General features: G+C 33.4%; 1 protein-coding gene across 2 annotated transcripts in view; it reads left to right on the top strand.

Annotated features, from left to right (window-relative positions):
- Positions 1–1,822: 1,822 nt before the first annotated feature.
- The window catches only part of Lin28b (lin-28 homolog B), a 112,746-nt gene continuing 88,660 nt past the window's right edge, over positions 1,823–25,908 (top strand). The window contains exons 1-2 of one of the 2 annotated variants that reach the window (XM_071613897.1): positions 1,823–1,856; positions 9,453–9,640. In XM_071613897.1, coding sequence (XP_071469998.1) covers positions 1,823–1,856; positions 9,453–9,640 — 222 coding nt within the window. Of the gene's footprint in view, positions 1,857–8,592; positions 8,603–9,452; positions 9,641–25,908 lie in introns of those variants that run through there. The other variant, XM_027928406.2, reaches the window with a different exon arrangement.

Here is a 25,908-nt window from a genome sequence, read left to right as displayed (position 1 = left end):
TATTGGGTGGATGGATTGTAATATTCACATTTAAACCTAATTCTGCTTACCAACTCTTGTTTTTGAAAAAAATTCATTACTTATCATCAGTAAAATATGTGGCTCAAGAAGGAGTAGAAGGAGTGAGTAGAGTGCCATGCTCATGGGTAAATCTTCAGTATCACAAACTCAAACCAAAAAAAAAAAACCAAAAAGATGTCAGTGAAATACATAAATTGCTTGTGAAATAATTCTCATTTTACTTTTTCCTTTGAAAATGAGATAATATTAAAACTATTAATAACTAAAAATATCTGAAGGTAAGTTTGGATAGTGAAAAATCTGAATATCTTTACCATTCAAGTTGACTGGCTTTTTAAAATACCAAATACTCAAAACAGTTCTTGAGTTAAAAAATATTTACCAGTTATCTTATGTTTATATGACTTTATTAAACCTATCATTTATAATAATTTGTTCAAATTAGTTGAAAATTTTTGTTATTAAAAACCTTGTGTGCTATTGTGTTTAAACATCTTTAAAGATACTGGTTTGAACTTTTCTATAAATACAAATAGATAGGTTTAAGCATAGGCTGCAGGCTATTAGAATAAAAAAGTAATAGGGTTTAGCTGAAATATTTATAACATTCTAGAACACACACATAAACTAGAAATACGGTTCAAATGTAAAGGAATACTATTATAATATGTTTTAATAATGAAGTTTGTTAGAGTCTGTCATCTTGTGTCTTGGTTGTAAACACAGGATAACTGAAGGATTTAATGTACAGAGGTTCATGTGCCTTTTGTTCACATTCTTCCTCTATTCAAATCTTACTCAGTGGGATTGTCATCCTTTGTAAGAAGAATCTTGGGTCAACATTCAGTAGAACTCTTCACTTGGAAAAGCTTCCATTTCCTTGTGAGAAGAAAATTAGATTGCAACTTAAAGAATTTGCACATAATAGTTTTTTTTTTTTTTTGGTGTGTGTGTGTGTGTATGAGTTTAATATAGTAGACGTGTCTAAAAGTTAAGGACAACCCTGTGTGGTAGCAGGTGAGTGGGTGCATGTTCAAACCAATGGGTTTCCAAACCTTAATAATTCTGATCTAAGGATAAATATGATAATTCCATGGCAACCAGGAGTTTCCCTTTCAATTGCTAATATTGGATGGTCTCTTTATTGCAAGTTTCACTTATTGTGCATTTGTTAATAGATATATTAGAAACACCAATACTTTTATTTTTAAATGAACACGTTTTGTTTTATAAAATCTGGGTTAATGTATATTAGATACCTTCAAATATACTTAGTGATTAAATGTATTAAAGTTATTTTCTATCAAAAAGCATTTGAATGTAACAGAGATTCAGTATCAATGGTATATAATCATCATTTGTTTCTGATGATTTAAATTCCAAAATATACCTGAGGAGAACAGTTTAGTTCATGAATAAACACATAATGTAGGTTAGGTAAATTTTAACTGTGGTTGAAAAATTATTGGAATTATTAAATTACAGCATAAAATTAACAATGTTACATTGTTTATGAAATTGTCATCTTTAACTCCATCTTAATAATCTTGTTTTAAACGTTTTTTTGAACCCATGTCTTTTAATAGAAATAAAAGACAAATTTATGCCAATTGGTTGTCTAATTTGCTAGGTGAGTTTTAAACTGTAAAAAAAAAAAAAAGTTTACAGGTCACTTCACAGAGTCAAAACTTGGACATTTTATTGCTTTCTAATGATCCATTAAGTTGAAGAAAAGGCAATTAAATAGGCAATTAATGTAGTACTGACTTGAGCTCTCTGATTTTAGGTTCTTCAGAAGACGATGAGGTCATTCAACCAGGTTTCATCAGCCCCAGGTTAGTCTGTTTTTTAAATTAAATATTTTACCTAACTGATGTTTTATAAAACCACTAGTGGTACATGAGAGAACTTGACAGGCCCTCTAGAATTTTCCACTTTGGCTTTCTGCCTTGGCAAGATGAGCATCATGTCCTACCAGACTCCATCTAGATCAGTCCATCTATAAAACTTGTATTACCACCATATTGCATGGATGGCATCTTCTAACTCCTTTTCCCTCTGATTTTAGCAGTATTGGAATTTATGATTCCCTTTTTTGAATTAAAGCTATATAATAACATTTAAATGCTTATGATAACGAATGAAAAGTATTTGTGGCTTATTCATTTTTGTAATTTCCAGTAGGCATTAACACATATCTGTTGAATTAAAATAAAAATAGAGACATGGTGTTGTTTCAAATAATTCACTGTAACATAAGTTGTACAATATAATATATTCAACTTTTGTGAGAAAATTTCTCTAATTCAGGAAACACCATTTACAATGTTTTTCATGTATATATGTCAAAGTTTGTTACTAATCCTACTGCAAAACTGAGTCTTTTTGAACTTTTTAACATTTTGATATATATTTTCACATATTATTGAAGTTAACTTATATCACACTTTTCCAGAAAGTTTCATTTAATGATATTGTGTTACTAATTCTGCCCTGATGAATTTAATACTTTTTTGATTAGTAGTACTTTGAAAACACACATGAGAGCTGATAAAGCAAAGTTTATGAGCATTCTAAAGTACAAATAAAATTATATTCTATTAAACTGAACAAATAAGGATTGTGAGTAACCAGAGGAAAGCTGTAAGGATCAGAAGGTTTAGTGGAGGAAGCTGGGATAGGTACTGCCATTTGACAAGCACTACTTTTTTCTAGAATGAATCCTTTAACATGGAGATGATGCTCTAATGAATATTATGAAAAAGAAGAGTTGCAAAAGTTGCTACATTATTTTAATATTCCAACTATTTTCCCCTTATTATTGATTGTGCATTTTCTCTAGGGGCAAATAGGGGGCAGTCCAGGGACATTTTTTTTCTTTTGGGAAATAGTGTTAACACCAATGTGTTAAGTGACTGCAATAAAGTTTCATGTCTGTGTTTCTTGTGATTAAAAGGGAGTTGGAGAGGAGAGGTACCACTTTCTTCAAAAGGAAGGTTATTTCTAAAGTTTACATTTTAATCTAAACCACTTTGAATATCAACTGGGTCCAATCTTATTTCATAGATGAGGCCCAGAGAAAATTGGTGACCAAGACCACAGGTTAGTGAATGGGACCAGAACTCTGAATTCCAGTTTCTAACTGGTTGCTCTTTTCCCATAGATTTTCTTCCCACACAAACCTCCTTAAAACCCAAGATTTCTTCTCACTTTTCCCATCTTTTACTCCCCACTGTTCTTTTTCTCCCTATTTTTGTAATACCTGCCCTCTCCCCCCAAAATAAACAGTATAAATATTGAAATAATACCTGGGATACAGTCCATAGTCTTCTTTCAGTTATTTCTTTTGATGTGATAAAGTTTAAAAGAATAAATTGATTCAAGGCTTTAGGGAGAGTGAAAGAATTATATATTTGCATTATTTAAATTGTGGTTTTCTGGGGCTGGTGTTGTAGCTCAATGGTACAGAGCTTGCCTTGTATGTGTGAGGCACTGGGTTCAATCCTTAGCACCACATAAAAAATATATTGTGTCCATTTACAACTAAAAAAAAATTTTAAAAATAAATTGTAGTTTTCTTCACAAACTCCGAATATTTACTATAGATCTTCATCTTTAAATTGCTGGGCATAGTGTGGATGTCTGTAAGCCCACCTACTCTGGAGTCTGAGGCAGGAGGATCACAGTTCAGGGTCAGTCTGGACAATTTAAGGAGACTGTCGCAAAAACCAACCATCCAAACAATCCTAAAAAATACATGTTCAAGTAGTATAGATCAAAAATAGTGCCTTTTATTTTTCAAATAAATCATAAAACTTTTTTGTGCTATTCTAAGCAAAGAAAGGCTTATTATTATGTGATTTTAATAATATTATTAATTTAATGAAAATCATTTAAGCAAGTATTTGTTGAGTGTGCTTGGAAAATACTTAGAAGTGGTAATCATAAAATTTTATTTCTTTTCTATTTATTTGGAGCGAAGTGTGTTAATATAACAGTTGTTTTTGAAATTTCTTTTCCAAAGAGGTATTTTCTACAATAATGGTGGTCCATTATTTTAATAACGCCCCTTTTCTGAAATGATTTTGTTGCTCTAAATATTTTTGTTGAAACATAACTGACCAAAAAGAAGGAAGAGTTTATAAGTACTTGTTTTTTGTTTTTGTTTTGTTTTTTAAACAAAAAGGCAATTTGAGTGGCAAACTTAAAATTTAATCCTTACCTGTATCTCCACAATTTTGCTTAGTTATTCCCTGAGAAATGTGTTAAGAAGGCATTACAGAAAATTTTAAGATTTCCTGCAGCCATGAAAAATTCTAAAAGGAACAGTTGTATTAAGCCAGAGCTTGCTTGTCTTCAGATAGGAAAATTAAATGAAAATGTATTTCTGCTTCTGGAAACAAAAACAACGTGCCTGTATGTTCTGAGGAGCCTCTACCATAAGATTAACACGGGTAGTCGGTACTCCTTGTTTAATTCCATGTTTTTAATGTCAAGAAAGTAACTCCCAAGTGGTGTCCTGAAACGTAGTGGCTGGCTTCATCCTCCCCGACGTGTGGGTTGGCAGTTTGCAGCGGGAACTATGAAAACAGGACAGACAGGGTTCCCCAGAACCAACTAGCCAAGCGTCCAGCCCCTCCAGTCGGCTTTACCAGACCCTTAGAAGGCACCGGTTGGGGTGGTGATGTTTTCACGGCTTCCTGATAGGACGGGTAGGACTGTACTGGGGTCTGTTTGAAGACAGCTCCATTTTAGGCACGGCCCGGTGGGGGCGGGGACAGGCATTTTCTTGGGTCCTCCTATTCTCCCTCTCCTCTTGACCTTACTTATCTTAAATTTAGTAGGTTCTGGCATCCTATAAAGGACTCAAATCATAATGTATATGTGGAAACTGAGTAAAAATGCTAGATTGTGCCCGGTGTTTTTGACATAGTTGTGAAGGCAAGGGTTTCTTTTGTTCTTGGGAACAAGACGACAAATGTAAAAGTCTCTTAATTAGTAAGACAACATCAGCTTTTTGAATGGCTGGAATTCTAGAGAGGAGGTGGTGATATGATGACTAAAAGGAACGATGACTGAATAGAGAAAGGTGAGAGGAAGTTACTGGGCAGGAGGTGGAAGGAAAGGGGAGATTTGCTGGCCAGGGACTAGGGGACTCTGTTGAGAAGGGGGCGCGTGGAGGCGCGGGAATTATAGCCGCGCAGGGGCTATGGACTGTGTCTTATTTGCCAGGAGGAGAGACCGGAGAGTCTGTAGTGCTGCAGACCTTCCTCCTAGTTTTAAGAACCAAGCATTGTTTGTGCTTTTATAGAAGTTATTCATTGCTTATAGTTGAAAACAACCACGTTTTGGTTCCTTACATTGCACTGCGGGGGGGGGGGGGGGGCGGGAAACCGGGGATGTTGTTAAGCTGGGAAAGCATGTACCTCCTTTTAAAATGGGGAAACTAAGATTGTGATGACCAACAGGCATGTGTTAAATTGTCTCTAATTTTTTCCCCCTCTATTGCGTTGACGATTCTTTGTAGCTACTTGAACTCATTTTAAAGACATTTTGAAAGAACTATGATAAATCAAGCTATAAAACATTTGGCTTTCTCAGGTATAAAACATGAGTTTTGAGTCAAACACAGGTCTTTCTGGGACTAAAAACAAGTAGGAAATGAGAAAAGAATTAAAACCAGAAGACTTAAGGAAGGTGACAAATTGGAAAGCACTGTAAGAGACTCACAGGACTATTTTATATGAAAGAAACGCTCTATGAGCTATAAGAGCTTATGGTCAGTTTATAAAAGGATCTTAGGCTCAAAAGATTTAGAGAGGGGGCAGAATTGGTGAGTGGGATTCTCTGTCTCCTGCTTTCCCTTTTCTCCCTTTTTAACTTCCTTTCCTCCTTCCTCTTTTTCCTTAAAACCTCCCCGTTCTCTCCCCCTTTCTTTAACCCACCCCAAGGTATGTAAATGCATTTGCCTTAAATTCTTTGTGAATGAATTTTAGAGTATTTCTCAGGGTTCCCAGTTGAAAAAAGCCTTCTACACAACTTGAAAGGCTGATGTCCCTCTCAGGAAATGAATGAGTCGATAACCTCTGACATCAGTGACCAGTCCAGTGAACCCTACCTTAATTCCTCTAATACTGGAAGCCCCCAATCAGGCACAACTGTGTAACTATACCATCCAAATATGGTTAAGCCATGTTATCCCTCACTTTGCATCCGCATATTGATAAGTTTGAATTTTATTAAATTTAATAATAAATAGATTCAGAATCACTTGCATATTGTATTCCTGACTTGTGAGTAAACTATGTTCTAATGAAAGAGATAAAATGTGATTTATCATGTCTTACAAAACTAAACTATATTGGCCTGTGAATTTTATAATTATTTTTACATAAATAATAGAACCTCACATCGGTTTACATTGAATATTTTCTCAGATTCTTCTCTATTGGTTTTTAAAAGTAATTCTTTAAGATATAAAAACTTAGTTTCTATCTTGTTTTGCATGTAATATTTAGCCTTTAATGCTATCATTAAAGTTACTCAAGTCAGTATAATAATTGTAGTAATCAATTTCTGCCATTAAAACAATGCCTAGTAAATGTTTTGTTAGGAAATAAATCTTCAAAGTGTGGAACTTTTGTTACACTTTCAAAATAATTTGGAATTTTATATTTTCCCCCTCCCAAACAGCTGGCACGTTATTCCCCTCAAAATAAATGAAAACAGAAAGCTTGTCCTCTTTCCTGAGAAACAAAAGAAACATAGGGAAAAAAATCTTTCGAAATTGATCAGTTTTGATTGACACCTTTTATCAGAAACAGCTGAAAATAACTTCCATTTTTATATGCACCGATTTCTTTATATTTGAACTAATTAGTTTAAATTTATTTTTAGTTGTTTAATATGAGGAAGAGGTATTAATTAGTATATGTGGGGTTTTCAATAGCTTTTCCATTCAAAATCCCAACATTTTATGTGTGAAACACTGGAGAACATGGACTTGTTTGGAGATGGGGAGGGGGATGCGGGCATGGTGGGGGAGGGTAAACTTAGCTTTGCAGAAGGGAAGTGGTATCTGTGCAGTTAGTTTTTCCGTAAACTGCTTGTTTAAGAAATGGGGGGTGGGGTAGAAAAAGACTGGTGGGTCTTTTAATTTTTCAAAACAGGCTACATTTTATATTTTAAAGAAAGCAAAGCATTTCTAGTTAATCTGTAATATTTACTATAGTTAGTATTCAATGGGGGGTGATGTTGTCAGCATCTCCTAATCAACAATCTCCTGAACCAATTTGAAAGGTTAAAAAGTAAGCATTTTGAAAGTGGGGGCCAGCGGGGAAGAGACGGGAAGAACCTAATCCGTTATTAAATTTTCATTTGTTCGACTGTTGTGCCCGCTGGTAGTGGACATTTAAAATGTCATGGCCCAGTCAATATCATGAATTTACCTTTTCCTGGGTGTGCAGCTCTGCACCGACCCCACAGTGCCCGCCACCCCCACCTTCTCTGCTCCGCTCTGCAGCCGCCTCTCCTGGCGGTTCCTCGCGGTTCTTCGGCACCTCCCCTGCCCAGCATTCCCCTCCCCCTCCACCCTACGTGGTCTTGCTCTTGGGGAACAATCGCCACTGATTGAGGTTCACTCTATGTTAGGCTGGAAAACTGGGCTGTTATTTAGGAAGTCATTAATCACATCTCCTCCCCCGGAAAGAGATGGCGGAGAAACCTGTGAAGTACAATTCCTTACCAACCCCCTCTGAAATTTCCCAAACTGATAAATCTAAACACAATTTGACTACGTGAAAGGTGATAGTGATTCCCCGCCCCCCCCCCCCCTGAAACTTTAAATTATAAAAAAAAAAATTGAGACACAATTAGATAATTATGTGCTTTTTTGGGTATGTATATATTACAATATGTAAAGTTGAATGGGGATGTAATTGGGTTTAATCTTTATTTTTATAAATTATATATTTTCCTCTAAGTGTTAAGTATGAAATTGGTCCTAAGCAGGTTTGCTATGAAGTAGCTGAATTTTAAGAGAAAAAAGTCATAACATCGGTTGCTTTATTTAAATGACTCCCTGGTATGAGATTATTTAGATAGGGCACGCGTGTGTACATATGATTTTTTCTAAATCGACGATTCACAAGGACCCTCCATTGTGTTTAAGTAGAAGCACAAAATCAGCACTCTGATTTATCGTAAAGAAGCGTCCCAAATTGTCTTTAAGATAACATGTTTGAGTTTTTCGTGTTCATTCATAAATTATTTTGATGTCAGCATAGATGAAATGGCGATTGGTTATCTCTTCCTCCTGCCGGCCCCTTAAGGATCCGAGGTGAAATTAGTAGCAAGAAAGCATGTAATTGACAAAGTCACGTGTGCTCGGGGGGCCAGAAACTGGAGAGAGACGAGAAAAAAAAAAATCAAAAGAAGGAAAGCACATTAGACCATGCGAGCTAAATTTGTGAACGCACAAAATCAAGATGTTAGATTGATGCAGAAGATCACTCCGTTCCAAAGGGAAAGTTTTCATCTCACGAGTTTGGAGCAGAGGGCCCGTGGGGCAACATGGCCGAAGGTTAATTTTCTTTTCTATTGTTTTACTGTGAATTTCTTTCTTCTTTTCTCACCCCCACCCTCTTTCTCATCCTTCTTCGCCTGTCCCCCACTTCCCCCTTTACCCCAATACTGGGCATTACCTCCCCACCCCCTATCGCGCAATGGGGCTTTATGCAAACCTATTGTTATAGATCTCCAAAAATGTTTTGTACCGCCCACACTGATTCACAACTTGAAAAGCTTTCAGGGGGCTATTGTTTGAATTGTGTGAGTGTGATTAAGCGCAGTTTCAGTTAGTGAGCCCAAGAAAACTTTTATACACCTGCCCCCTCCCCCATTCCACCCCAACTTTAATTGAAACTTATGGGGGGAGGGGAGTGCACATTGCGAATAACTGTGGATTCATTGCTGCCGCGTGTGCATTAACTAGTAGTTGTTACCATCGTCACAATTTCTCTTTCCTCCTCATACCGCCAGAGAAAATAGTTTATTTGAATTTTTTTTCTAAATGGGATCAGTGTTAAATGAGCATTATGCAAGTAAAGTCTCCCATGCTGTACTATATAATATGTGGCTGAAAAAAAAAAAAAAAACGGGAGTTAAAAAAGTACACGTATGTACAGAAACGTGGAAGTTGCTATGATCGATAGAACAGTGTGGCTTCCTCCTCCCCTGCTTCCTTTTAACCTTTCATTTAAAATATTTTCTGTAGATGAGAAAGGATTCCAACTACTTACTTTTTTTTTTTTTTTCAATCCGCTTCCCTCTCTCACCAACAGCCCCTCTCTCCCTTTTTCTATGAACACAATATGGAAATACAGACTGATTTTTTTTTTTTTTTTTTTTTTTTTTGTCCTGTTCCATCTCAGGCGGGGCAAGCAAAGGTGGTGGAGAAGAGCCCGGGAAGCTGCCAGAGCAGGCAGAGGAGGAATCCCAGGTTTTGCACGGAACTGGCCACTGTAAGTGGTTCAACGTGCGCATGGGATTTGGATTCATCTCCATGATAAACCGAGAGGGAAGCCCCTTGGATATTCCGGTGGATGTATTTGTACACCAAGTAAGCCGAATTTTTCCCCCTTTTCACCTTTTTCCATGCGGAGGAGTTGATCTGTAGTTATTTTAATAGATGTACGATAATGTGCTCTTAGATATATTGAAAGACACAAATCTTCTTTGAAATCACGTGGTAATCCAGTTTTTAGGGCACGTGTGTGAGCTCCTTCCAGGATATCTTTTCCTAAACAGAAAATGAAATCTTTGATATTGGAGTATTCGGACCCTGGTTGACGTTATTAGCATTTCCTCCTTTTCATTCGGCAGTGAAATTGCGTTCTTGTAGTTTCCGGTGTTATTGGTTACAAAAGACTGGGTCGCCTTTGCCCATAAATGAGTGGAAAAAATGAATGAAGAAACAGTGATCATTTTAAGGTTTAAAAACAAAAGCAACACATTTCTTTGTAATATGAAATGTATATGTTTTTATTTTAGACACCTAGTCACACAGTAGCTCTTCTAATTATCGTTGCCTGCCTTGAAATCAGTAAAACAAAATAGAACACTGTTGGGCTAGAATGGATTTGTAGAAATGCCAAAGAGAATTCTTGGTAGTTAAACATTTTAAGAAATGTACTCCCGGTAGGGAACTGGTGTAAGGATACTGTCTCTTTAAGAGACTGAAGTGAAAAAAAAAAAATGTGGCCAAAGGCGGCTCTAGATTGTGTGTTTAAAATGTCCTTGTCTGTTACTTGGGATAAATTTCCACCTTTGCTTATATTGTATTGTAGTTTTTAAAGATGTTTAAATGCAAGGCGGAATGTCATTGCTTCCCATTCAAAACTTTGTCCGGGAAATAATAAATTAATACCACTTCCTCTTTCATTCCTATTAATTAATCTCTTTATAGAAAAAAAATTACAATTTGCAAGCCTATTTTTTTTTCCATCAAAAGAAGTTAAGGAAGTATAAATTCTCTAAAGTGAATTTGTAGTAAGAAATAGAGGCTTAGGACAAAAGAGGTTTATTTTGGCTTGACGTCTAAGTTAAAAAGAATTGAATGAATGGCTGTTAATAATACAGGTTGACATAGATGAAATACTTAGTATCTCTACTTGAAAATGATATATTAATTTAATGCTGTGTTGTATGTTTCTGGAATTGGAAATATTTACACCCACCCTTGTAATAACATCTTTAAATTATGTGTATAAACAATAGGAACATATGAAACCATCCTGTTTTGCTCTGTTGTGCTGTGGTGCTTGGCAGCTTCCTGACCTTGCTGTATGGTGTGTTTTCCTTTTCTTAAGGCCTGGTCATCATTATTGGCTGTTTACATGTGGAAGGATCAGCATAATTTGTGAATTGAAATAGGGTTTAAATGCATAAATAGGAGTCCACATGCAGGCTACTGAATTTTATGCCTTCTATTTTATATTGCAAAACGAAGCTAAATTTTCTATTATCTTTTCCTCCTCCTTAGACTGAATGACTAAAATAATTGACAAATCCATTTTCTCTCAGGCTTTTGCTTCCCCCTTTGAACCTTCTTTAGATTGTTAAATTGTTCTTTACGATCTCATAAATTTGTTTTATAGATGAATGAAAAAATAGCACTTTTCTTCTTTGTCTGATGATACCTTGTTATAATTTGGCTTTTAACAAAAAATTCAAATATTAGACATTTTATTAATTAATGTTAATATTTAGAACTGTAAGACATCCAAATTTAAGCTATTTAATTGATATATGTTTGTAAACATTCCTGTATCCATTGAATTAGAAAGATTATATTGCTGGTAAAGTTTTTTTTATATGTAGCTAATAGTTTCCAGATTATAAACATTATTTTAAATATTTACTTGCATTAATTTTATGTTGCACATCATGTATATATGAAAAGACAATATTAAATGATACCTAGTTAAAGGCAGTTCTTATTGAGATTTACATAAATTACATATAAGTTGTATGAATAATTGTTTTGAAGAAGACAGGAATCCTACTGAGTTTAGCTAGGCAACAACAAGTAATAATTAGATGGTTATAAATGGTCTGTATAAGTGTTATGTGAGTATCCCCTGAAGAATCAGATTGCAATTCAAGATCATTTTATACAATTTCTAAAAATGTTTTATTTTAGCCATAAATTTTACTATGCAAACGTTTTTGAAGACATCAGGTTTTATTCATGTTAGAGTTTTTCCATTGTGTCTATAATTTTGTTATACAATAATATGCATCATAGACAATTAGAAAATTTAACTCAGTGTGGACCAATACCTATGCGCATTATTTAGGGCTGGGGATGTGGCTCAGTTGTTAAGTACCCCTGAGTTCAACCCCCAGTATCAAAAAAATTTTCATTTTAAAAATAAAATAATATATAGTGTAGTTTTTTTGGTGGGTGCTCAGAAGTACATGTGTCATTCGGTAAGTATATTGAACACATTTTTTAATGGTATGTGCCGCAGTCTGGCTGGGCACACAATCACGAGCCACCACACAGCTTGTAGATTCAAACAGCAACTCTTTATTCCCGAACTCACACCAGCCGTCTACAATCACGTTCTGGGGAAATCCACGTTCTCTGCCCAAATCCACGTTCTCTGGGCTTCTATCTCCAAAATATACTGTCTGAATCACGTGAGAACTCAAGGGGAACTCAGGCAGCAGGATACGCCCTATTCCCAGCAGGAATAATCTTAAACCTTAAACCTGGAACCTAAACTGGGAACGCCCTAAACAGGATTATCTTAAAACCGGGAACACCCTAATCTGCCTTGGTCCTTGAGCAAGGTCACCTACATTCAATGTCGCTGCAACATGTCAGCAACATGGGGTACGCTGGCAAGGAAATTGTCATACCTACTTGGCTAATGGCTCCCAGCAGGTATGTATTTGGGGAAATAAAAATGATTTTAGTATTATTTTTTAAAATAATACTTAAAAATTCATGCCAATATGTACCCAGGAAAAATATTGACTGCAAATAACTACATATTAAACCAATTTAGTTGCTATGAAATAAGAGTGTGTGTATTTTAAACTAGAGCTATAGATGTATTGTTACTTAATTCTCTATAAAATTTGTTGGTATTAACGTAATCAAACTTTCTATAGTTCTTTTGATGTTTGTAAATTCTGAAGTGGTAAAAACACATGCACAGGTGCTTCACTTTCCCTGATGTTGATGAATGCAGTGAGATGGTGCTCTAGTAGTATAGTGACAATTGGTGGTTTAAAATGACAGTTTTCATGTGATTTTCTGAAGTTCACTTGTGAATTAAAATCGTATTTTATGGCTGGAAAATGAATGTATATATTCGGAAACCATTTTAAGTAATAGTGAAACGTTAATAGAATTTAATAATGAACATTAGTTTTAAAAACTGACATAAATATGTAAGCACTACATTTATACATTTTGTCACACTTCACTGTTTTTGAGGTATGTGATAAAATATTTAACTGAAATTTGAAAATATTGATGGTGATTCAGTTTGTAAAATAGAATGAAGTTTTAGGAATGTCTCAAGAATCCAGTTTAAAATCCAGAGATTTATCTCAGTGGAAGTAAGATTTGGCTCATGATTAATATAGATTTTTAAGTCTTGGTTCTTAATAAGATGATTTCATCAATTATTTTATAAGTGTCAGTAATACTCCTAACAGTTTCCTTATATTAATAAGTTAAAAAGTGCATGCTTAAATTGCCTGGAAAAGGTCATTAGAAGTTTTTTTGAAATATAAATATTCATTAGGACTTAAATATTTGATAGCACTTTAGAATCATATGGTAATTAATATTAGATATTTGGAAAAGGGAAATGTTGCACATGTTGATGTTTGTTGTCATGTAAGTTTTTCTTTACAACATCTTGATACCTAAGAAAACATGATCACTTGAATTTCATTCTTCTGGAAAAATATAGAATCCATTCTTATTGAGCTCTCCTCAGCCTATTTGCAGATGAATGCTTTCTTCAAATATTGGGTTTATATATGTATTTGTAATTCTTCGCCACGAAATAAAATACCAAGACTTTTAATGAAGCATATTTCATTTATTTATTAATTTATGCAGTAAGTTTTCCCAAAGATAGTAATTTCAAAATGACTGTAATGAAATTACTCTTAACAGTAGTCTTACATATATATGAGTTTGGTTTTTAAATCATCCCTTACTTTTCAGGTATAGATATTCTTATGTACTTTATATCTGATTTATATTTTCTTCTTTAAAACGCCCAGCTTACAGAGATTTTGTTTTAATTTTCTTTTATTACTTGGCTTAGAAAGCACCTCAGGGAGTAATGGCTATAAGAAATCATATATAATAAGTTTAAAGTAGTATTAACAGTGTCAGACTATGCAAATATTTGAAGATAAGTAATATAAATATATGAAAATTTTAAATGTTACAACACAGTTGACTTAGCATAGAGTTCATGTCAGGGGTACTCTACTACTGAGCTACAACCTAACCCTTATTTATTTATTTATTTATTTATTGAGATAGCGGCTGGCTAAATTTAGCCCAAGCTGGCTTCAAACTTGCCGTCCTCCTCTCTCAGCTCCCTAGTAGTTTAAATTATAAGCATGAGCCTCAGTGCCCAGCTTCATGTCTGTGCATTTTTAATATTAATTATATAATTTATAAAGATAAATTTAGTCCAGTATATTCATGTTTGAAGGCTTTTCATAATATTTCTAATCAGTTAGTCATATTTACTTTTTTTAAAAAATATTTTTGTTGTAGATGGACACAATACCTTTATTTTATTTATTTATTTTTATGTGGTACTGAGGATGGAACCCAGTACTTTACAGGTGCTAGGCAAGTGCTCTACCACTGAGCTACAACCTCAGGCCCCATGTTTATTTTTGTGATAATTTAGCATGAAGACCTTTTATATGCAGAATATATGACTGTTACTCTCAGGACTGTTTAAAATGGCAATTTTATCTTTTTTTTTTCCTCTTTCTGGGCTGCTAATTGAAACTGGGTCCTTAGGCATGTTAACTAAATTTCACTACAAAACTATAGCCCCAGAACCAAATGCCAGTTTTGTAATATATTTATACAAAAATAAATCTTGAAAACTTAATATGATCATAAACATTCATAGCTCATTTTTATAACTAGTTATGTATTTTAATATTCTGAAGATGGTTTCTATCTACAAAAATTTTAAGATGTTTTTCCTCGTTGATAATTTCAGAAGAATCTCGAACTAAATCCTTTACAGATGTTTAACCATAACATCAATTTAAGAGGCATTTACATTAACATTTTGGAGGACTTTCCTCTTTTATTTGGTAACACTTCCCTTTTGATTTTAAAGTGAGGATTCATTTTCCAGATTCTTTTTGTATATTTATATTTAAAAATTTATGCTCCTATTCAATTTAATCTTGAAGTGTGAATTTTAGTTTTTTTTGGTGGGGAGTGGGTACCAGGGATTGAACTCAGGGAAACTCGACCACTGAGCCACATCCCCAGCCCTCTTTGTATTTTTATTTAGAGACAGGATCTCATTAGCACCTTGCTTTTGGTGAGGCTGGCTTTGAACTCTCAGTCCTCCTGTCTCAGCCTTCTGAACTGCTGGGATTACAGATGAATTTAAGTTTTTAAGACATAGTTATTGCTTTACTTTTAAAGTATTTTTGCTTACTTTTTTGGGGGGTGGGGCTTGGGAATGAACCCAGATCCTAAGTATCTATTCAATGACTGAACCATATCCTTAACTCTTTCACTTATTTATTTATTTTTTTAGATTTCTTTTTTCAAGAGTAGTTTTAGGGTCACAGCAAAATTAGGAGAAGGTATAGAGATTTTCCCTTATGCCTGCTGCACCTACATATGCAGTCTCCCATCATGTACCGGAATAGTATATTTGTAAAAGCTGATGAACCTACTTTGACTCATCATTATCCCCTAAAGTCTATATTTGACGTTAGAGTTAGCCCTTGGTATCCTACACTTGTTATTCATTTTTGATTATTTTTATTTTGTTTTTGGGTACTGGTTATTGAACTCAGGGATGCTTTAATGCTGAGCTATATTCATAGCCCTATTTTTTTTTAAGTGTTTATTTGCTAAGTTGCTGGGGGTCTCTAAATTGCTGAAGCTGGCCTTGAGCTTACTATCCTCCTGCCTCAGCCTCCTATGTCTCCAGGATTACTGGGGGTACCACTTTAATTCATTGTCTTCTCCCTCTCTCTTTAAAGACAATTGACTACAAATGAAAGCAATACATCAAGGAATTGGTTTTTAAATAGATAGTTAAGTGACATATCACTTACAAGCATTTAGTATTCTTTAACCTGTCTAATTTACTTTAGAGTTTTAGGCTTTTGTGAAAAGTTAAAATCTTGTTTGTTACCTACACTCATCATAGAGATTAAAAAGTGAGGGCTGGGGCTGTAGCTCAGTGGTAAAGCACTTGCCTCACATGTATGAGGCCCACTGGGTTCGATCCTCAGCACCACATAAAAACAAATAAAGACACTGTGTTCATTTACAACTAAAAACTTTTTTTTTTTAAAGTGAGTCCTTGATTGCAGTTTTTGTTGCTTTCAGGTAGCAATGAAACACTATTTGGTTTGATTTAATTCTTCCTGTTTAGAAATTACGTAAATATTGCAGATAGTTTTGTATATCTTAAGCAAGCAGCTCTTTTGGTATTGAGATTAACCTAAAAGTTGTTAAGCAAAAATATGATGTATAATATTTTTAGTTCTAAACCAAGTATGACCTCAGCAAAGTGAGAATATTTCTGATTAATTAAACTGGAAATATCTTAAATGTGATATGCTATTAGATTTGATTTAGGACTGAATATGATATTTTTATCATTATCAATTATTAATTCTTCATACCTTGAGATATTTACCCTAAAATTTTAAGAAAGAAGAAGATGAGCTTGTTCTATATACAGTTGTTTTAAGTTTGTGGAGTTGTATCATATGTAGTCCATTAGAAGCTTAAACCATTCTTCCCTATTTTATTATTCGATTTTGTCATCTTAATATCTTAAGTTGTTGACAATAATATGTTCAAGAAAGTACTTTGCAGACCAGTAGGGGTACATTTAAAATATGATTTTTTTTTTTTTTTTGGTACCAGGGATTGAACTCAGGGGTATTTGACCACTGAGCCCACATCCCCAGCCCTATTTTGTATTTTGTTTAGAGACAGGGTCTCACTGAGTTGCTTTGTGCTTCGAGTTGCTGAAGCTGGCTTTGAACTCTCAGCCTCCCAAGCTGCTGGGATTACAGGCGTGCGCCACCAAGCCCAGCAGGAGAAAATGATCTTTTAAAGAGTATTTTATTAAAGAAATAATAAAAGTGTTAGATTGCATTTTGGTATATTAAGATTCATCCTATCTTTTAAGTAGCAGCAAGGTATGATAGTGTGATGATTGCTTCCCTCCCCTACTATCTAAATATTTGACAATTTAGAATTGCCTTCTGAAATAAGATTTATAGGTAATTGGTAGAAATAATTTATATTTCTATCATCAACCATAAAGTTGAATAATAAAACGTAACTTTTTAGGTTTTTGTGAAGAGTAGAGGTAATATTATATAAACTGCCAAGTAGGTGTTGAATAAACAAACTGTCTTTGTGAAAATAACATCATTATTAAATTATTTATAATTTATATTCAATACAAATGTTTTTATACTTATACTCTTGAAAATTAAATTGTGAACTTTCTTTACAGTTGGGCCAAATGTGTTACATAATATTGATAGCTTAATACTTAATGTAGTTTGTTGGCTTGTTTATTTATGTGTACAAGGTTTGAACCCAAGGCCTTGTGCATGCTAGGCAAAAATAATCTACCATTGAGCTACATTCTTAGTAGTAGTTTAATTTTTCTTATAGTGAACTCTAAGGCTTTTTATTATAGTTTTGTGGCATAGAGTATTGTTTAACAGGCCTATGGTCCCAGGTACTTGGAATGCTAAGACAATAGTGTCACTTGAGCTAAGGAGTTTCAGGTCAGCCTGTACAATATATCGAGACCCCATCTCAAAAAACATTCTTTAGCACCAGGGTTATGGCTCAATGGTAGAGCACTTGCCTAGTACATGTGAAGCATTGATTTGATCCTCAGTACCACATAAAATAAATGAATAAATAAAAGGAATTGTGTCTATCTACAACTAAAGATATTTTTTAAATATATTTTTAAATTCTTTTTAGTTGTTGATAGACCTTTATTTATTTATATGTGGTGCTGAGAATCAAACCCAGTGCCTCACCCATGCCAGGCAAGTGCTCTACCGCTGAGCTACAACTCCAGCCCCTACAACTAAAGACATTTTAAAAACATTGTTTAAAATATGAGGGTATGAACTGAGGCTTGAAAATAATTTTGTTATAAGATATTTTTGTTTTGATGGTTTATTGTACCATGAGATTTTTTACCTGTATTTTTAGGTATACATAATATATTCTTCAGTATAAGCGAAGGAAAAAAATCATTATTTATTTATTTATTGTCTCTGTGTATGTGTGTATTTATTGGGGATTAAACCTAAGGTGCTTAACTGCTGAGTCACATCCCTAGCCCTTTTTATTTTTTTATTTTGAGACAGGATCTGGCTAAGTTGTTTTGGGTCTCACTATATTGCTGAGGCTGTTCTCGAACTTGGCATCCTCCTGCCTCAGCCTCCAGAGTTGCTGGGATTACAAGCATGTACCACCACAACCAGCTAAATTATTGTTTTAATTAGGCCTGTTGTGATAATTTAATTTCTAGCACTCTATTAATTAATCCTTGTGAGATTGAAATGCATGGTATAACATGGTATAGACTGGTCAAATAGATAAGAATTCAAATTCCAATTTGTTTTATTAGATGTCTGTGGGGAAAGTAAGTTACTTTGTTAGTGTCTAAATGGGGAGACACAAAAATAAAAGGGTTAAATGCTATTATATATGTAAAGCACTTAACATGGACTTGGCAGGGGTGAGGATGCCAAGTTTGTCACACAGTTAACTATTATAAGCAGGGGGTGAGGATGCCAAGTTTGTCACACAGTTAACTATTATAAAGGAGAAGTAGTGTAGTATCATGGTGGAAAAAAAACATTGGGAATGAGGGATTTTAGTTTGGCTGTACTATTTGGTGGGTTTCTGGCTTTTGGCTAATCACTCCTGGTAGCTTTAGTGTTCCTATGAGTAAAATGTGGTCAGTAATGTTTCCTCCCTATTTTACAGGAGTAAGGTAACAGACAATGAAAAAAAAAAGTACATGAAAATAATTCAAGGATAGCAATCTGAGATTTTAGTTTTGATCCTTATTTGAACACTGTATTTTTATTAGTACTTTTACCATATAAATGGTTGCCAGAACACTTAAAAGATACTGTTTATGTCATTAATTTTATTATTTTTTTTGCCTTATCAGCTTTATTGAGGTTTAATTTATATACAATCACATTTACCAAATAAGTGTATACTTAAATGAGTTTTGACAAATTATAATTACATTTCTATCATGACATGGAACATTTTTATCACTTCAGAAAATTTTCTTATGCCCATTTGTAGTCATTCTTGAAGAGGCTCAGTTGACCTAGTTGACCTATATAATCATTGTTATATTTAGGTTCCTCTATTTATGTATTTAGGTATTGGGGATTGAACCCAGGAGTGCTTTACCATTGAGATACATCCCCGGCCTTTTTTACTTTTTATTTTGAGACACAGTCTAAGTTGCTTAGGCTGACCTCAAATTTGATATCCTCCTGCCATAGCCTCTGGAGTCGCTGGGATTTCAGGTATGTGCCACCGTGCCAGGCTTGACCTGGTTTGGACACAGGCTACAGTCCCAAATCCTTTATCAAAGAAGATCCACATTTATTTCCATGTTTTCTTCTCAATTTGTTTTTCTTTAGTTATTTCTTCCTGGAAATTTCCTTTACACCGGCAGTTTCTATGCTTCCTAGCTAGATAGAAATTAATTCACAAGCATTTTACTAATCGTTAGTCTTTTTGTTGTTGTTGTAACTGGGGATTGAATTTACCGGTGCTTTACCACTGAATTACAAATCCAGCCCTTTTATTTTTATTTTGAGACAGGGTTTGTCAAGTTTCTTAGGCCAGCCTCAACCTGTGATCCTCCTGCCTAAGTATTTCAAGTAGCTAGAATTATAGGCATGTGTCACTGCACCTGGCTCTAATCGTCAATCTTAATTTCATTTAACTTCATGGCACTTTTACATACACTACAAACTCATTGCTTGCTTAATGGCATACATTTTAATTAAAATTTTTTCAGTTGGTTCTTCTTCTTTTCATAAAAGGCATAAAAGCAAAGGGTCATTTTTTCCCCCTATATACTACTGGTATTCACTTTTTTGCAAAGTAAAAGAAAATGACTTTATTTGGGATAAATATGATAAAAATAATAAAAAAGGGCATAATTAGGATTATTGGTGCTTCTATTTCTTTTCAGAAATTTATAGAATTTCTGTCTCAACTGGTTTTTTTCTATAAATGTCCTTAGAGGTATAAATAATCAAGATGGTGGCTCATTGTCATTGAGAAGTAATAATGTTTAATAAAAAGGTTACTCTTGAAAAATTGCTTCTTAATTTTTTCTAGTCAACTAATTTTTATTGATCAAAAACTAAGTAAAAAGCGTTCATTGTTGGAGGCTGGAGTTGTGGCTCGGTGGTAGAGCTCACGCCTAGCACATGCGAGGCGCCACATAAAAATAAATAAAGGCATTGTGTCCAACTATAACTAAAAAAATAAATATTAAAAAGCGTTGTTGGATGATATATTCAAGGATTCTGCATTCTTGCTCCCTATGTGTTTTTTAATTTTTATTTATTTAATTTAAAAATTTTATTTTTTAGTTATAGTCGGCCGCAATACCTTTATTTTATTTACATATTTTTATGTAGTGCTGAGGATTGAACTCAGGGCCTCACACGTGCTAGGCGAGTGCTCTACTGCTGAGCTAGTATTTTTTAGTTTTTAAATGATGGCATACATTTTAATTAAACATTTTCAGTTGGTTCTTCTTTTAATAAAAGGCATAAAAGCAAAAGAGTCATTTTTTAATATATACTACTGTATTCACTTTTTTACAAAGTAAAATTGTATAATCTTTACTGACTTTATTTGGGGATAAATATGATAAAAATAAATAATCAAAAAGTTAGTTTTAAAGTTTTGAACTAAATACAGTGATTTCTCAACACTTAAAATATATAATTTTCAGATATGTGGACAAACTATCTTTGCCACCACTCAAAATCATATTAATTTATTGTACTATTAATAATACACTTAATTTGTACCAGTTGCTTTGAATCTTTTTTATAAGTCTACTTTTAAAAATCAAAGTCCACTTAGATTTATTACTTTTGTTAATCACAAAAGTTGGATTCTATTTTAAAGTGTTGTAAGTTTAATTTGCTCATCAACCTAAGATTTTTGTTTAATTTTATAGTTTGTGCTATATGGCACAAATTTCAAATTCCTTTGGCCAGGACTTGTTCATGACCATTTCTCTCCTTAACTTTGTAAGTAATTTCCTTAGGCCATTATCAATAGTAACTAGAAGGCTCCCACATCCTGTAATGCCTAAATTCTTTTCTCTAACATAGCATTTTTTTTCATTTAAATGAATTGGCTTATTTTTAATTCAGTCTGTAACACAAGTCTGACCACAGAGGTTATTTGTACCACTTTAAATACTTAATAAGTCAATGATATATTGTAAAGTTTGGAATGAGTAATATAAACTTTTTTCCTTAAATATGATTTTAATAGTAAATGATTTTGCTTACAATACAGAAACACTGGTGCTTGAAAATTAATTATGGTTTTTAAGCAACTCCTTTAAGTAGATGCAATAATATTAGAGAGACATACCTAGCATAGCTCAGTGTAAGCCATTAATTTAAGAAGGTGAATGAATCTTTTTCAATTTTAACAAGGAAAAACAAAGCTTCCCTTCCTAGGATTGGTTAAGACTTCATCAGAAATTTAACCATAGTATTGGCTTCATCTTTTTAAACTCTTTGAAATTTTTAGTTGAATACTAAATCTAGGGACAGTTGGATTTGCATGTTTGCCCCTTTCCCTGTTTTTTTCCTCATGCCATTGAAGAATTTTGAATGGTGAGGAATTTGCGCCCTTTGGCTCAGGTTGCAGGCCCACTTGATCAAGCCAGAGAAGCCAGGGTCAGGACTATTCATTGCTTATCTTTTCCTTGAGTTACTTGTAAATCCTGCTTTCTGTTCTGGAACTACAAAACAAAGCAAACACACAAACAAACAAAAACCCCTCTTTATATGGACTTATATAAAACCTAGAGCATAAAAGAAATAATTGTTGATGTTGATTGTGACTCCACATGGGTTAATTTCATTTTCTTAAGAAGTTTTTCATTGCATCACAGCTTATTTGGTGTACATGATTTTATTTAAGTACATGTTATTTTATATTATTATGAAAGTGTCCTGTTGAATGAAAGCCTGTTTGTTGATACGGTGTTCTCTCTTAGGTTGAGAGTTTATATCTTTGTAGTGATTATTTTTAAGAAAATTACATTTGTTAATTTGAATCAGAAAAAGCCCCAAAGTATTTTATTTTGATGTGCTTAATTTATGCTGACACTTAAAACTTGCCTAAATCAATAATAGCACAAGTTTATGAGCTGTACCATAATGGTGTAAAGACTTTACATCTAGACCCATGTTTAAACAAACACAAAACACTTTGTTCTTATCTCAGCATCCCTTAAAAGTATACAGCTCTGGTTCAGGACCTCAGGACCACCCATCACCCTGGACATTGGATACTCCTATTTATTCAAGAGGCTTGTGAAGTATCTGTGTAACAGTGGGGGATGGGCTGTGTATCTATGCAGGGAATCACAGTAAAGGTGATTTTACCCCAACAAAGCAGCAACATTGTTTGTAAACTGAATTATGTTCCTGCAGAATTTTGTAGATGTGAAACCCTAATTTATTTTATAGGTTTGTTATTTTATGTAAGTTATATTCACATTTTTGATGCTTTGAGAAGGTTAAAGTGGGCCCCTGTTAAGATTAACCTCAATTCATTACAGCTTTTTGGCTTGCAGGCCCCACCCATTGGCCTTGGATAGCTAATACCAAGCTTTTGTTTCTTCCTGTAGAAAGAAAACTTTTCTTTCTCTTTCATTGCTTAAGTCATGTGACTTCCCTTTTAGTTAGTCACAGATAGGGCTGAAGTGAATCTCAGAATGAATAAGATGACAAAGTTTTACATTTATTGGAAATACTTATTGAAATGTGCTTATTCATGTATTTTATACATTAAAGAGTTTTGAATGACTACCTTCTTTTACATCCATATTGTTCTTTTTTAGGAGTCCTAAGAAACTTATTATCAAATAGATTTTTTATATTTTAATGTAAATCTAAATAAGCCTCTAAAATAGATTAAAAATAGATTAAAAAAAAAGACAATACTAACGTTTTTTGTCTCAGTGTACTTTTTTTTTTTAACCAGTTATATTTTAACATCATATGAGGTTTTCAAATTGTAGCTTATTTCTCAGAACTTAAAATGTAAACTATGTAGAAGTGGTGGTTGGGATGACTTTAGCAAGGAAAAATTCCTGGTAGAGAGAAATATATAAATATAATATATAATATATAAGTGTAAAAAAGAATTGATTATATATATATGTTCTTGTTTCTCTCTCACCTCTAAGCATAGTGTAGCTGGTGTTTGGGAGAAAATACTGCCCTACTCTTAATATTTCATTTTGAAATTAAGTGAGGATAAATGTTGGCTGCTTAGACCTAATATGGTGATTTAATCATGATCCCATGAACCATTAAGTATTTAATCTTTGCAATTATTTCAGTTTGTTCTTAAGTTACATTTCAAGTGTTTGAATTATATTTTAATAAACAGTGTAGCTTGTCTCCAAATAGTAAATAGATTATCTGAAACAATAGCAGTTTCCTAAAGAGTATCCTCTATTTCATTGATGTTTAAAATATGTTGTTCTTTGGCACATGATATTTCCATGCATGTAGGTACTTTTCAGGACTAGGAAGAATGTTATTTTAAATTCTAATATGAATTTTAATTTAAATATTTTGTATCAATAAAATGTTTCAGAGCATTGTTATATAAAAAAGATTGTTCTTTGCATTTTCATGGACTTGTAGATCTTAAAAGACAATGATAGGTAATAATATAATTTTGCTTTCAATCTAAGATAGCTAACTGGATTTGTAAATATGATTTTGCTACTCTTCAGGATGAATATGAAAGAACTAAAAATCACTTAATTTTTAGCAATGTGTGTTCTGATGAGTTTTTAAGAAACTTTAAAAATTAAAGTCTGTTGAGCAACTAAAAAAAAGGCAACTAAAGTTTCTGTTAATAACTGTGGGTTATCAACTTTTCAAAAACTTGGATCTGATGTGACCTCTGTAATTAATGTGCTGGTTCATGCTTTTGCTAACATTAAAATTTACAGCGAATGATTTTTGTGTGTCCTTTACAATTGAATGTTTCAATTTCTATTTACTTAATTAAATTTTAAAAGTGTAGTGATTTTTTAATTGTCACCAAAATTTTGCTTTTTGGGAAAAGTTTATAATTCCGTATCTTTCAATTCCATGATCTGCCTTCATTTATTATTTGGATGGAATGATACTCCTGAAATACAACTATCATTAAACATTTTAATAATATGAATCAATCTAGTACTGACATTTGTTGAAATAATCCATCTGGTATCTGTCACAGTAAGTTATGAAAAGATAAACAAAAGCTTACTTTATGTGTGTGTGTGTGTGTGTGTGTGTGTGTGTGTGTGTGTGTGTATGTGTGGTGCTGGGGATTGAACCCAGGGCCTTGTTCATGCGAGGCAAGTACTCTACCAACTGAGCTATATCCCCAGCCCCAAAAGCTTTTAAAAATTGCTGCCAGGGTCTTTTGTGTGATACATTTTTTTTTAACCTACCAAATTTGGTGTTAATTAATAATAAAGTTTGATATTAAAAGGAGAAAAGTTGAACATTTCTCCTTTTATAACCAATTTTTCTTCCTGCAGAATATTTCTTTAGCCTATGTGGAGAAAAGTAGTTTCTAGAATGAATGAATTTTTTGACTTTGTCTTCAGGTTCTATAAGCTGTACAGGGCTCTTTTGGGGATAGGGGGTGAAGGTGACACCATTTGATGTATTGCTACATATTTTCATGTAAGTTATTGTAAATATAAGGTTGATGAGTCATTTAGTTTTATTTTCTTTTAAAGGAAATTTAATAATAAATAGAAAATATATTTTCAAGTAGTTGAAATATATGAAGAGCCAAGTTAATGGGGCCATATATTCATATTATACCCACATTCTTTAGAATTGAGTATTTTTCAAAGATAATTCTGATATAAAAGAATCTTAAATGTATGTTTGGGAGATTGTTTTTTTAGGTGATGACCACTTTTCCATCTTCTTAGCTTTTAGTTTCAAAGTATTTGGTTACTGTCAAACCATAACTATTCCTGAAGGTAATTCAGAATTTGCTATGACATCAAGTGTTCAACATATTAAAAAAAATCTCATAAAACATGGAATATTTTTAGAGTGAATTTTTAATGGAACAGAATTCATTATTTTGATTTATATATTTAAATTTTCAGCTATAAATTAAAAAAAGAAATTACTCAAATTATGATTGCATTTTGCTTCTTCCAGATTATTCCCTGCTCTAATATTATAATCTGTTCAGGGACCAGGAATTATTACAACCCTAAGTGGTCTTTTTCTTTAGTATCTCCCCCCACCACTTCCTCTTCTGGAAGGATGTCTGGGGCTCTAACTCTAGAGATACCAGGAAAAAAGCAGTTGCTCAGCACAAAGTGTCTGTCTTTAGGAGAAGTTTCCTTGGAGAAGAGTGTGAGTTGAGAAGAGGTTAACAACATAAAGTTTTCAAATTTTATTCTAAATTCATTTAGAATTTATTTTTGATATAGTTAGGTATTGCTGTCATTATTAATAAAGGAGTCTATATGGTATGTGTTTAGGCATTAATAAAGTCAAATTTAGTCCTTCACCACATTCTCTCATGTTTGGTTAAATCTTTGACACCTTTTCTAATGGTTTTTGCCAGTGCTTTCCCTGACATTAAGGAGGAGAGTGAGTTCTTAACAAATGAACTTTGGATGGTTAGGTAATTTTAAAAATTTCTATATACTTACTGCTATTACCAGTATTCCCAAAGAAAGTATATGTGAATGTTTTACTCTACATCATTTGTGTATCTAGCACATTTTTACCAGGAAG

Source organism: Marmota flaviventris, chromosome 6, assembly GCF_047511675.1.
Source record: "Marmota flaviventris isolate mMarFla1 chromosome 6, mMarFla1.hap1, whole genome shotgun sequence".
Lineage (NCBI taxonomy): Eukaryota > Metazoa > Chordata > Mammalia > Rodentia > Sciuridae > Marmota > Marmota flaviventris.
Note: the sequence above shows the minus strand (reverse complement) of the source record. Positions and strands in the feature narration are given on the sequence as shown.